The sequence below is a fragment of the Fukomys damarensis genome, unplaced genomic scaffold, assembly GCF_012274545.1.
Source record: "Fukomys damarensis isolate Sample0158 unplaced genomic scaffold, DMR_v1.0_HiC HiC_scaffold_12, whole genome shotgun sequence".
Lineage (NCBI taxonomy): Eukaryota > Metazoa > Chordata > Mammalia > Rodentia > Bathyergidae > Fukomys > Fukomys damarensis.
Genome location: NW_022900924.1, coordinates 21,886,009 through 21,898,025, shown reverse-complemented (window position 1 = coordinate 21,898,025; position 12,017 = coordinate 21,886,009). Strand labels below are relative to the sequence as shown.

Sequence of the window (12,017 nt, the reverse complement as noted above, 5' to 3'; positions counted from 1 at the left end):
TGTCAGATGGGAGACGGGAAGCACCCGTCACTATCAATTAATAATTCTTTTCACACTTTCACATGATGTTCAATATGACTTTCTACTCCAGCAACCCCACTGCATGCTTAACAAGATCATAGCTGGATAAAGAAATGAGCGCTCATCATTTCTGTCAGAGTGGGGCTGACGAGTGGGGTTTTATCTACTTCGGGTTTCACCGCACTTTCACTGTCAGCTTTAGACACATGGGGGGCCGACCTTGCTTTCCTGCAGGGAGCGGGGCCACTGCCCTAAGGCCCACGCCATGGTTGAGACTCTAGCACCACATTCACGCCATCTCCCTGCTACTTGTCTTATGGTCCATCCTGATTAGACGAAGGGGACAGGAATCCCTCTTAGTGGGCTTTCTCTTAAAGGGAAAAGAGATGGCGTGGTATAAGAGGGATGACCACCAAGTTTCCAGGGAAGGGAGTCTTTTTAGTCTTTTTAGTTGTAATCCTGAGAGCCAAGTGCAGCAGGAGCTGCCGGCAGCGCATAGTTGATTCTGCCTCCAGAGGCCGCAGACCCTTGCTCTGCTCCCCACAGAGCGGATTCAGACACCCCAGAGCAGGTGGTGTGGACCTGCTGTGCTTCCCTTCTCTGCAGGTTGTGCCGCATCGGGTGGTCTTCTCTCCCCAGGTGGCATCCAGGGCTTCGCCGCAGGTGCTGAGCGATGAGGTCGGCCAGCATCCCAGGTACCAGTTTATGCAGACACAGTGTGATCTTGAACAGCCTGCAGCCCTGGAAAGAATGCTAATGTGTCTGCCGCATAGATTGGGTTTTATTTTTTAGGGAAAAATAACTTCCAACAAGAGGAAATATGTAACAATACTGTATCTATCTCCAAATGAATGTGTTTCTGAAAATGTCACAATGTGGAGATGAGAGCAACAGCCTTGTTTTTCTCCTGCTGCTAGTCTAGAGCAGATCCCAGCCCTTCGGGGCACGTGGGCGGCGCCGTGGGGCAGAAATCTGCCCTTCGCGTGTGACTTCTGGTTGTTTCCCACCCTGTAAATCTCACCTCTCTTTCACTTTGAACGGGGGGGCACCCCCTGCGACTGGGAGAGCGGTGCCCACCCAGTAAAGAGCTCGGTCCCTGTGAGGGAGAGGTGAGGAGGTCTGCGTGGAGCCGGGGATCAGTGAGGTGGAATGGAAACTTACCTGTTCAAACTATGAAGCCTAGAGCCGAGAAGCCAGGTTCTTTCATCGTGAGCAACTAATGCTGCTATTAGAGCCCTGGGCTTGCTCTTAAAGAAAGACCAAGACCAACATCGACAGGGTGGGAGGGGGCTCGCTCAGAAATGATAAAACACTCCTTCAGTTGGGGTCAGTTTTGAAAAGTTAGCTGTGCCTTCATCAGATTGTTCTCAAAGGCCAGGCTGTGCTTCCATCATCATGGGTTTTGCTCTTTTGTTTTAATTTAGCGGGCTGTGTTTGCCATGCCTAGGGTTGGCACACCTTGTTTGGGGTCATCATATGTAAATTACACATCGCCACCCCTCCTTTCATCCTCCCCACCTCTTGGTCCCTCCCGCCTGAGGGTGATCTGCTTGCTATCCTGCACCTTTTAGTCCACTCTTTATTCTGAGTTTCTCGTCTAAGAGAAACCGTGCCGTGTTCAAGCTCGTGCATCTGACTTGTTTCCCTCAACATCATGGTCTCAAGGTGCATGCGTGTCTTACAAATGATCGAGTCTCCCTTTATGACGAACCCTAAGCTGTCTAACCCTGGTGTATCTGGATTTACACATTATTTTATGTACAAATCACTCGTTAGTTTTCTCCAGCATCACCTTCACTAATATTATGAAATGAGGTTTTTGAAGATTTGAACTAAGCCTTTGGGGTAGGCCTGCCAGGGGTCCTCCCGGTCCTCAGCATTTCTGATGGTGGAAATGGGAAGTGGGAGCTGCTGGCCACCTCTGTGCGTACCATGCTGTGCACCCCACAATCCAGGCAGAGGAGTCACCACGTCTGCTCCCTTCACACCCTGCTTGCAGATTTCCTGTTTCCCTTCCGCTGTCCACAGCATGGTGGCTGAGAGTGCCTGCTGGGCCTCTTCCCTGGCACATCCACAGAAGGGCTCCTCACTGGGTGGACGGCAGCCCGTCCTGGAGGGCAGGAGGTGCTTCTGGAGCTCCGGTACCGGGACTGCCGTCCCCTCGCTGCCCAGACTCACGTGTGTCCCTACAGCCACGCTCCTTTGCATTTCCTGCCTGGTCTACGCACGTCTGTCTGCTCTGATCGTCCCAACACTGAGCCTTAGCCGTGTCTCCACACCTCCACCCTTTCCAGAGCATCAGGTGCCCCTGCAGGTGGGGTCCCAGGGCCCACAGTGCTCTGAGCACAGGAAGGGCATCTCCTGCACTGCCTGCTGGATCACACGCTCTCAACCTGGGGCGCCATCAGACCTGGCCTGGGCCCACTGGGGAAGCATGCTGTGCTAGAACATAATCTCCTAAACCACCTTTGCCCGAAGGCCAAGGAAGGCAGGAGCCAGGGCTGCAGGGTGGGGAGAGTCCATGTGAGGCATTGAGCAGCTCGATCAAGAAGATGGCCAGGAAGTGTTTCCGGGGGCTCTGGTGTCGCTCTTTCTTGGCCCTCTGCCCTGAGGGCAGCATCTCCTGGCCCTCAGTGCTCTATGGTCTGATCTGGAGGGGCCGCTGTCAGCATCCCAGGCCAGGGACCAGCTGGCCGGCGCAGTGAAGGGCTGGTGAGGCGTCTGGATTCAGAAGCCTCCTTCCCCATGTCCACAGGACAAAGCCAGGACTCGCTGGGGTTGCCCTCTCGCCCGGGAAACACACCTGCCTTGGGGACCCCACGCATCCCTTGTGCATCCTTCTCGTCCGCCCTGTCACCCCACCCTTGGGCTACTTGTCTTGGTGCAGAAATGAGGGGCGCAGCTGAAGTCACCACAGTGGTGCCAGGTCTAGGCCGGAACCCCAAGGCCCTGCTGACCGCCAGTCCCAGGACAGCGGCCGGCAGTGGCAGCACTGCGCTCCGAATGGGTCCTGCTGTATCCAGGCGTCTGTGAGAGAGGGCAGCGCCACGCGGTGCGGGGGCAGCCTGGGCCCTGCTGGGCATTGGGATGCTCTGTGGCCAACCTGGCAGGCCCCTGTGTCAACCGACACGATGCCTTTTTAATAGTAATTTTTCCACTGCAGCAGTCTGTAATTTGGCTTGGCCTATTGTTCCCACTTCAGTTATCTTTTTGCATTTCTTGTCATTTGGGGATTCAAACAAGCCTGGTGTGGACCTTCCTTACTCTAGCGCCTTTTCCGCTCCCCAGCTTCAGGCTTTTCCCTTATTTCCCACAGTGGCCTCAGGCAAGATCCTGAGTCCTGAGATCTCAGCACCAGGCAAGGAGTGTTTACGTATTGGGATAATGTTATTGTTATGTTTAAAGTGACTTCCCATTTCTCTAAACACCTGGAATGGCGAATGGTTCCTGTAAGGAGTGAGGCTGTCATATGTTAAGCTCTATGGATCACAGGCTTGCTAAACTGCATAATGTTTTTAAAATAATAAAAAGATGAAACCCATTTTTAGCTCGGGAAGGCTGCATAAACAAGCTGTGGCTTGGATCCGAGCAGCCAGCCAGCCCCTGCGTGCTGCCAAGGTGGTTTCCCGGCCTGACTCCTACACAGCCTGTGTCGCTGTGTCGCCTGGGCCGTCTGCTGCCCCTGCTGCCAGTCCTGGCTCTGCCGAGCCACGCTGCTCTGGCCATTCATCCTACACCGAGGGCACTGTGTCCTTGGTCTCTGTGGCCACACCGGACCCTCGGAGGCAGGCTCTGCGCTCCGGCTGTCCCCAGGGCTGCCAGTGTCCTTTCGTCCTCGGTGCTATTTGTAGTATTTCTGCGTCCCCACACTGTGTGCTCTGGCTGGGAAGATTCCCATGTGGCCAATTTGGAGCTGGCCAAGGGTGTCCCTGTGGAGGCCAGGAAGAGGGTGCCACCACGGGTCAGAATCACCTGCAGTTCACCTTGCACTCTGTGCCCACTGGCTAAATGGCCCAACGTCCAGAAATAGGGAGTGGATTACTGGTCATTTGACCAATTGATTGACTGATTGATTGATTGAAGAAAATGTTGGGATAGGGAACAAAGCATGGAAAAGGGAAACAATCCAGCCCCGCAGGCTCCAGCCTGCCATCATTTTTTCTGTTCCAGATTGATTCTGGTCACCAGAGAATACATGACAAGATAAATTAATGGTGACAAAAAAATATCTCATTATAAAGTACATACATTAAAGGAATCATGCGTATTTTACTTCATAATAAAAGGTTTTATACTGAAAATGCTAATGAAAAAGTTAGAAAAATATGCCAGTAATGGAAAAGTTTAATAGTGTGATAATGTCGAAGAAGAAACAATTTGTTTGAGTGATATCCTTATTTTAATCTCAAAAATGAGCTGTGCGGGAGTGGTGGGCGGGAGAGGGGACAGTGGCCATACAGGTTTCCCAGGCACCGTTGCAAGAGGGTGCAGGGCTGGTGGGGGTTCCTCCAGAGTTGGGCTGGCATTGCTGGCAGAGTGAGGGCGGGCTTCCCTCGTTCCCTCCTCCTCGCCTGCACCAGGACCTTATCGCAGGGTTTGTGAGTTGCCTTTGGTCTCCTTTTCTGTTCCCTGGCCTCTGACACTGACAGTCTGTATAAAAGTCTGAGGTCTTTGGAGGGAAGAGCAGGGCAGTGACGCTGCTCCAGACAAAGGGAACCTTCCGGGAGCCGCTGAGCACTGTGCTGGGAGCAGCGCCCTTTGCCCTGACCCACCAAAGGGAGGAGTTGGGCTTCACACTCCTGCACTGTGGGTGGCTTATGGTGGCCTCCAGGGGACAAACTCCAGGGCACTCACAGAGCTTTTTTGCGGTGGGCAAGGTGGCTCCAAATCTCAAAAAGAGCCATCTGAGGACAGCTGCAGGTGCAGGTCTCTAGAAACCAGAGCCTTAGATGCCAGGGTGAAAGTGCAGGGGGGATAAGCAGGTAGGAGCCTGGGGTGCAGCTCAGGGTGGAGCTTTGTTTCCAGCACTTTTGCCGACTTCAGCTTCAGAGTATCACCTGGAGGCCCTGGAGTCAGGGCTGGAATTCTCCCTCTGCCTCCCCCACTACCCCGCCACATTGTCTGAGATGTACACTGGAAGCCAGTTGGCCTCGGGCTCCATGATGCGCTGGCTCCAGTCTAGAGCAGAGCACAGGCAGCTCCCCGACACCTCCATCTGCCTCTCAGGCACAGCCGTAAACGGTTCTGCCCCCGGGTCCACGTCTACGCGGGTTTTGATCTCTCCAAATGCGTGGTTAAGCTTTCATATCCCATGCTGTTGTTTCCACATTTCCGCTTTGATTCATAGACACATCATAGGACTTAAACATAGCACCCCGAAGGCAAAGCTATTTCAAAGTACCTTGCTATCAAAATGTTCCTGCTTTGCTTGCTCAGAATTCTTTTGAAGCATTTGGATCCAGCGCCTGGGTCTTCAGTGAGCTTGGGATACTGCACTGCCCTGTGTCCCAGTGGAGAGAGAAAGGTGCTGTGGGCTCTGCACTGTCGAGGGCGTGGCTCTTGTCACCCGGGAAAGAGGGTGGGGCTGGGCATGCTGCAGCCGGCTCTGGGCTCCTCCCCTGGAACCTGGTTGCCATCGCTCAGCCCAGATTCCTCAACTGTAAACTGAGTGAGAACTTTACCGTAGTCACTGCGGTACCTTGACAATTACTAAAGACATAAAAAAGCTCTTAAAACCATGCTTGACACATGAAAAATACCCAATAAAGGTTAATTATCGCGTCACTCCGGAAGCAGAGGCAGGAGCATCCTAACATAAGATTTGAAAACATGTCCTTTTCTGGCAGTGGGATCTGCTGAAGTGGCTCAGCTCTGCCTTCCGGGGATGGTGCAGGTGTCCGAGCGGTGGCCCCAGGCTCGAGGGTGCGGCCTCGTATCTGACTGAGCCCGGCCTCAGCCAGCAGGTGTTTTCTTCCCTGTTCAGATGAAGCTCTTCCTCGTGAAAAGCTGTAGAGTTTGAATCCAGTGTGCAGAGAGCCCAGAAGTGGGAGTCAGAGAGCAGAGAGAAGCTTTCCTTCTGAGAGAATGCTGCTCAGCCTCCTCTCAGGAGAGGAGCACTGCTCAGAACTTCCTCCCGGGCCACACCCGGTCCTCCCAATCCCCGCCCAGAGCGCACATGCAGGGCCATCCTGCACGCCTCCTCCTTGGGGTGGCCCATGGGTGGACGACCACAGCAAGCAGACTGAGACTCACACTCTGTGTCCACAGGCCCCATGCTGATGAGGGAATCGGGAGCCGCTGCAGCTCCCGTCGCAGAAGGCTTTCCGGTGTCTGCGTGTGACTATGACAGGCCCGGGCCTGTTCCCAAATGACCTGTGCTGTCCTCCATGCGAAACCCACCCCAGCGCAGCCTCCCCGCTGCACTCGGTGTGGCAGAGGAGACAGAGAGCCTGGGACTGGCCTGTATCCAGGCCACCAGAGGGAATGGGCAGGGAGGCCTCGTTCACACCCTGGGTGCTGGGGCCGGGATTCTGTGTCTGCCCCTCCAAGTCCACAGGTGCAGACGTGGAAACTCAGCTGTGTCTTCACCAGTCTTCTCCTCCAGGTGCGCTGAGACAGGGTTTCCCCTTTCTGAGGCTGTGCCGTGCATCTGTGTCCAGGGAAGAGGGGCCTGCACCTTCGATCCTGAACCTGACTCAGTCATTCAGTCTTTAAGGCAGGAAGCACAGAGGGGGAGGGAGAGAAGGGAGGAGCAGGAGGCCTGGCTGGACTCAGACCCTTCCGGTCTGTGGGCCGGGGCCACCACTGATTTATTCTTCAAGTTCCTCTGGGCAATTCCTACATGAGAGAGGTGGAGAGTGGTGGCTCCGATCAGACGCGTTTTACACATGTGTACACAGCCCACTGTTTGCACCTCCCTGCAGGGCACAGTTCCTTCTGGTGGATACCAGGACTGCACCATGTGGTGGGCAGATTCAAAAACCACAGCATGGCCACTTTTCACAGCACACCTGCAGCAACACACACACGCGCACACACACAGGTGCACATGTTATGGTGGGGGCTCTATCCTTCCTTTAGAGGTGAGCAGAACGGAGTCATCGTTATCGCCAAATGCCAGGAGTTCTGGATGCTTTCTGTAAGTCCTCGAGTGACAAGTATTTACTGAAGGGCATTGGACTAAAATCCCCGCGGACGCGCTGAGCTGCGCAGCTCGGCCCCTACAAAAGGTCGGAGGAAGCCCTCAGCCCGTGTGCCCTGCGCACCCCTAATGGCAAGCTCCAGGAAGGCTGAGCAGAGCTCCCAGAAAATGCTTGCAGACCAGCTGGCTGGCTTCCTTGGAGTTTGCCCTGGCCCTGAGGCTGGGGCAGCCGGCTCTGAGTTTCACCACTCAGCAAGCGGCTGGCCAGGGGCCGGCTGCCGCCCTGTCTCAGAGTCGGAGAAGAAGGGAGCCAGCACCCTCTGAGGAGGGGAGCCGTGGCTGGGGCTGGGACTCCAGGTGGGAAGTGCTCCCACGGGATCCAGGGCTGTGGCCCCCTCCCAGGAGGAAAGCACAGGAGTGGGGTCCACATTTCAGCAGGGAGGAGCCCAGGCCTTGACCTCAGCTGTGGCCAGGTCTCTCCCACAAATCTGCCCTGCCCTCGACTGAGAGTGCACGGTGCGGCCGGTGCTGCCCGTGCGGCCGGGAGCTTCTCCTCAGGAAGAGAGCAGTGCCGGAGTTCCTGGGAATCCTCAGTGAAAAGACCAAGGCACACGTACCAGAGGCTTATCCCAGAGAGCGAGTTGAGGCTGATGATGACACTTTAGGGGTCTGAAAAGGCAACTGTGTGTGGCTTGTGCGAAGAAAGGGGGTTTGCACCTGTGCATGCACATATATGTGCACAGTGGAACATTATGAAGCCTTGAAAAATGAGAGCCTGCCATTTGTCACACACAGATGAGCCCGGAGGACGTTACGCTGAGTGGGGTAAACCAGACACTGAGAAATAAAATACATCACATTTATGGGTGTCTATATGGGATGCGGTGGAAAAACACGGTGAATGTTTCAGTTTTTAAAATGTTATTACAGTAAAAGACACATGGTCATTAACTGCCCTCAAAATCCTCCCCCGGCTCCCAACTCCTTCATCTTCTCTTTCCTACTCTTCCCATGGCAGCTCTGCAGTCCTCTCTCCTGACTGTCTTTAGCTGTGCTGTCCTGGCTGCCTCGATGTCCTGAGTCCATTCCAAACGGTTCCCTTTCATGGTCACTCTGCCTTTCGGGAGAAGCCGGAGGTCACACAGTGCCGGATGTGACGAACGGGCGGGTGAGGGCACAGGGTCCTGTGTTTGCGAGCTGCCTTTCGTTTGGAGGGCGCATGGCGGCGGCAGTCACTGTGTTTTTGATCATGTGGTGTAAAGAGAGTCACGAAAGAGGACTCCAGAGCTGCTTCAGAAAGTGGCAAGAACGGTAGGTCGAGCATGTTGGAAGCAAGGGGAGTATTTTGATGGGGAATGTGGGCCATGTGTCTTTCAATGTAGGAAATTATTTCATTTAAACGCTCACTGTATCTCATGATCACACCTCGTAAGAGAATTCTTTAAAAAATAGGCGGACTTACGAGAATAAATTGGAGGGGAGGGGGCAGAAGTGAGAAGGGACAGGCTGGCCGCGGGGAGCAGGCGCTGATGCCGGGACAGGGCGCGTGGGCACGCGGGCTGCTGCGTTCGGATTCCTGCTGTTCGACGCTTTTGCTCTCAAGACGGACAGAAACGTGAGTCCGTCTGCGAGGCGGTCGCTGTGCTCCTGTGCGCCTCGGTCATACGCTTGACGCCCGGTGTCGCTCCGAGACAGCATGTTTGTTACACACTCTGTGTATGATCCCATTTATCTTAGAGAAGGAAAAGAAGAGAAAGTGGGCTGGGGTCCTCAGAGTGCAGGTCTAAAAACAGAACCAGGGAAAAGGAAAAGAAAGGATGCGGGGGGAGGGAAGGTGTCCGTGGGGCTGAGCGGTTGGATTCCAAGCCCCGCCTGAGTTCACGCACAGAGGGAAAGGAGAGAGGCAGAGAGTCCGCAGTCCAGGGTTGCTGCTGTGTTAGGCGCAGAGAGCTGGAGGCTGGTGGGGGCTGAGCTCCGCCCTGCGCCTGCTTTCTGCACCCCACCCTCCCTTCGTCTCCCCACCCCACGCCTCCTCCCCATCGGTCTCTGTCTCCCCCTTTCTCCCGCTCCTTCCCGCGGTCACCCCACACTCTAGCTCTGTCCCACCCCTGCCACAGGAGGAAGGAAGCTCCTAGCGGTGTCGGCCTGGGTTTGAGGGTGCTGTGAAGGTGTCCCCTTGGCCTCCGCTCCTGGGAAGGGACCCTGTGAGTCCTCAGCGGCCACCATCCATCCTCCTGTGAGCCGGTCTGAGGCCAGCAGCGAGGCGGCCTGCCGTGGGGCCGTGCAGGCCGTGTCCCCCTGAGCCCGCGCCTGCTGACCTCCTCGTCACTCTCCACGAGTGGCTGCCGCCTGCCGTCGTTTCTCACTTACCCCTCAGAGTGCAGGTGGTGTACAAAACTCACCCATGGCCAGAGCTGAGGAATCACAGGGCCTCTGCGGCGGTCCCGGTCCCCTCCTTGGGCCAGAACTGGCGGCAGCCTGTGGACCCCGGCGGCTGGCTGAGTTCCCTGCCCCCAGGTCACTGCTGGTGGCTTCTCTGCGCTGTCACTGGCCCTGGTGGTGGCTTTTCCTGCACACTGTCCTCACTGCAGCACTCCACAGTTACCTGTCACTGTCACAGGACACAAAGATCACTGTCCTCACCTCCCTTAAAATTCTGTGCACTGCCTGGGGCTGGCTATGGCCTAGGAAATCTAATAAAGCAGCACAAAGGCTTCTTGGGGTACAGGAACAGGTCCTGGATACAGTCTCGGTTTCCATGATTGTTCACAATCCCTGCCCTGGGCGTGGTGAGCAGCCACAAAGAGGGAGCTGGGACCCTTGAGTGAGGGTGTCTCAGGCAGGCAGATGCATGGGGAGGAGCTTGGGATGATGGTTTGTCCTTAAAGCATCTTGACAGGGATACTATAATCACCCCCATGCCTGTCGTGGTACTCGTGGATTTGGCTGGCTACAGCTGCTCCACCCCTCACAGTTGCTCTCCTCTCCTTCTTTCCAGTGCAGACAATAGCTCTGAGGAAGTCATGCAGATTGACGTGGAAGTAGAAGAGCCCAGTGACCCTCCAGCCACACAGCTTGTCACATGGCAGGTGGAGTACCCTGGAGACATCACCTCCGACCTGGGTGTGTCCAAGATCTACGTAAATCAGAAGGACTTGGTCGGAGTGATCCCGCTAGCCATGGTAAGCAGGGGTGGGGAAGAGAGGCTCGATGCTTGCCCAGCATGGGCCAGGACTCGGGGCCCAGGCGGAGGGGCTCCCTGCCTCTGCTACACAGCATTCTTAAACCTCTGTTGGGTGCTTGGGCCGCAGGCATAAGATTCCCATCTGCCTCTGCAAGGGCCATGTTGTGCAGTGTGGACCAGCATGGCCGAGGGGCCTGGGCAGCCCGCTTGTCGGCACAGCTGGGCTGAGGCACCGTGGGTGCTCGAGGCCGGGTCAACTAAGTGGGGCCAGGCTTGGAGCCATGCCCCTCAGCCAGGAAGAAGCCTCAGCATGGTCTCTGCTTGCCAGCCGTGCACCTGTGCTCCATGCCTCAGTTTCCCCAAATTCAGAGGCTGCAGAAGACATGCAGTGCTGGCAGGCAGCATAGTGCCCAGGGTCACAGACCGGTGTCTCCCAGAACTGTGCATGGCGGTGGAGCTTGGCTGGGAACTGGGTCGCATCTACGGAGCACCAAACCACTGGAGGGCAGAGAGGAGAGAGTCCTGGGGCAGGGAGCCGGGTCAGATGCCCCTCAGCCACCAGGCGAGGCCCCAGCCCAGCCACCGGCTCCGACTCCTGTTGGGGAAGGAACTTGCTACAGGCCAGGGTGGTCGCCATAGGAAATGTTTAGGTTCTTGGCAGTTCTGTGCGCGTGGAGAGACATTTGTAAGAGAAGCAGGGGTGCCTGGTCCCGCGGGGCTGGTGCGGGTGTGAGGACCGGGTCCGTCTAAGCCGAGTCCCAGGCTCAGGAAAGTTGCCCTGGCTCTAAGCAGAGTGTGGGTATGGAGACCCAGAGGGGTGTCCGAGGACTCAGGGCAGCTGGTGGCGTGGTGTGCACCTGTCGGTTTCCTGTCTGCATCTTCGTGTGAGCAACCCGGGCTTGCCCAGTGGCCCCAGAGCTGAGGACATGGCCTCCCGCGGCCAAGCGACACCCAGGACTCATCTTCATCTCCACCACCCCAAATCACAAAACACCTGCACTGAAGCAAAGCAGCAGGGAGAGGCAGAGGGGCGAGGCCTGGGCTGCAGTCCTGGAGCTGCAAGGGAGCTGGAAGGGGAGGCGCGTGCCGGCCGGAGCACAGGGGTGGCAGAGGAGGGGCAGCCAGGGAAGCTGCCGGGGGAGCCATCTGGGAGCGAAGCTGGCAGAGGTGCTGGGGTTCCCGGGCTCCGGGCTCCGAGACACCGCCCAGTCTGGATGCCTATGAGACCTGTTTCTGTTGTGAAAGATGCCGTGTGGCTTTGTACAGCTGCCTTCGCACACATCTCCAATTGATTCCTGGAGCCCATCATTTAGAAGTAGGCTGTACAGCACCGTAATACCTTCTGCAATGCTGGCCGAGTGGCCTTCTGCAGAGTTGGGCCAATTTACAATTCCACCTGCTGTGTGTAAAATACTCAGCGCCCTGCACTTGCACCAACACAGAATATCAAAACTTTTAAAAAATAGACAATTGATTAAGTAAAAATCATATCTCTGTGTTGCCCTAGTTAGTCATTCATCAGGCACACTTTCATTTCCTCATTAAAGATTTGCTCTTTGCCCATTTTATTTTCTCCTGGGAAATCCCACTCCTTATTACTTTGTTATAGCTTTTTTTTTTTTTTTTTTAATTATGGAAGAAACCCACGTACTGTTCTTTTACATCTTACCC

The 12,017-nt window shown here is 55.7% G+C and overlaps 1 protein-coding gene across 1 annotated transcript in view; it reads left to right on the top strand.

Moving 5' to 3' along the window:
- Positions 1-12,017, top strand: part of Tmem132d (transmembrane protein 132D) — a 348,355-nt gene that overhangs the window by 199,236 nt on the left and 137,102 nt on the right. Inside the window, 1 exon segment of the mRNA XM_010604286.2 lies at positions 10,161-10,344. Coding sequence (XP_010602588.1) covers positions 10,161-10,344 — 184 coding nt within the window.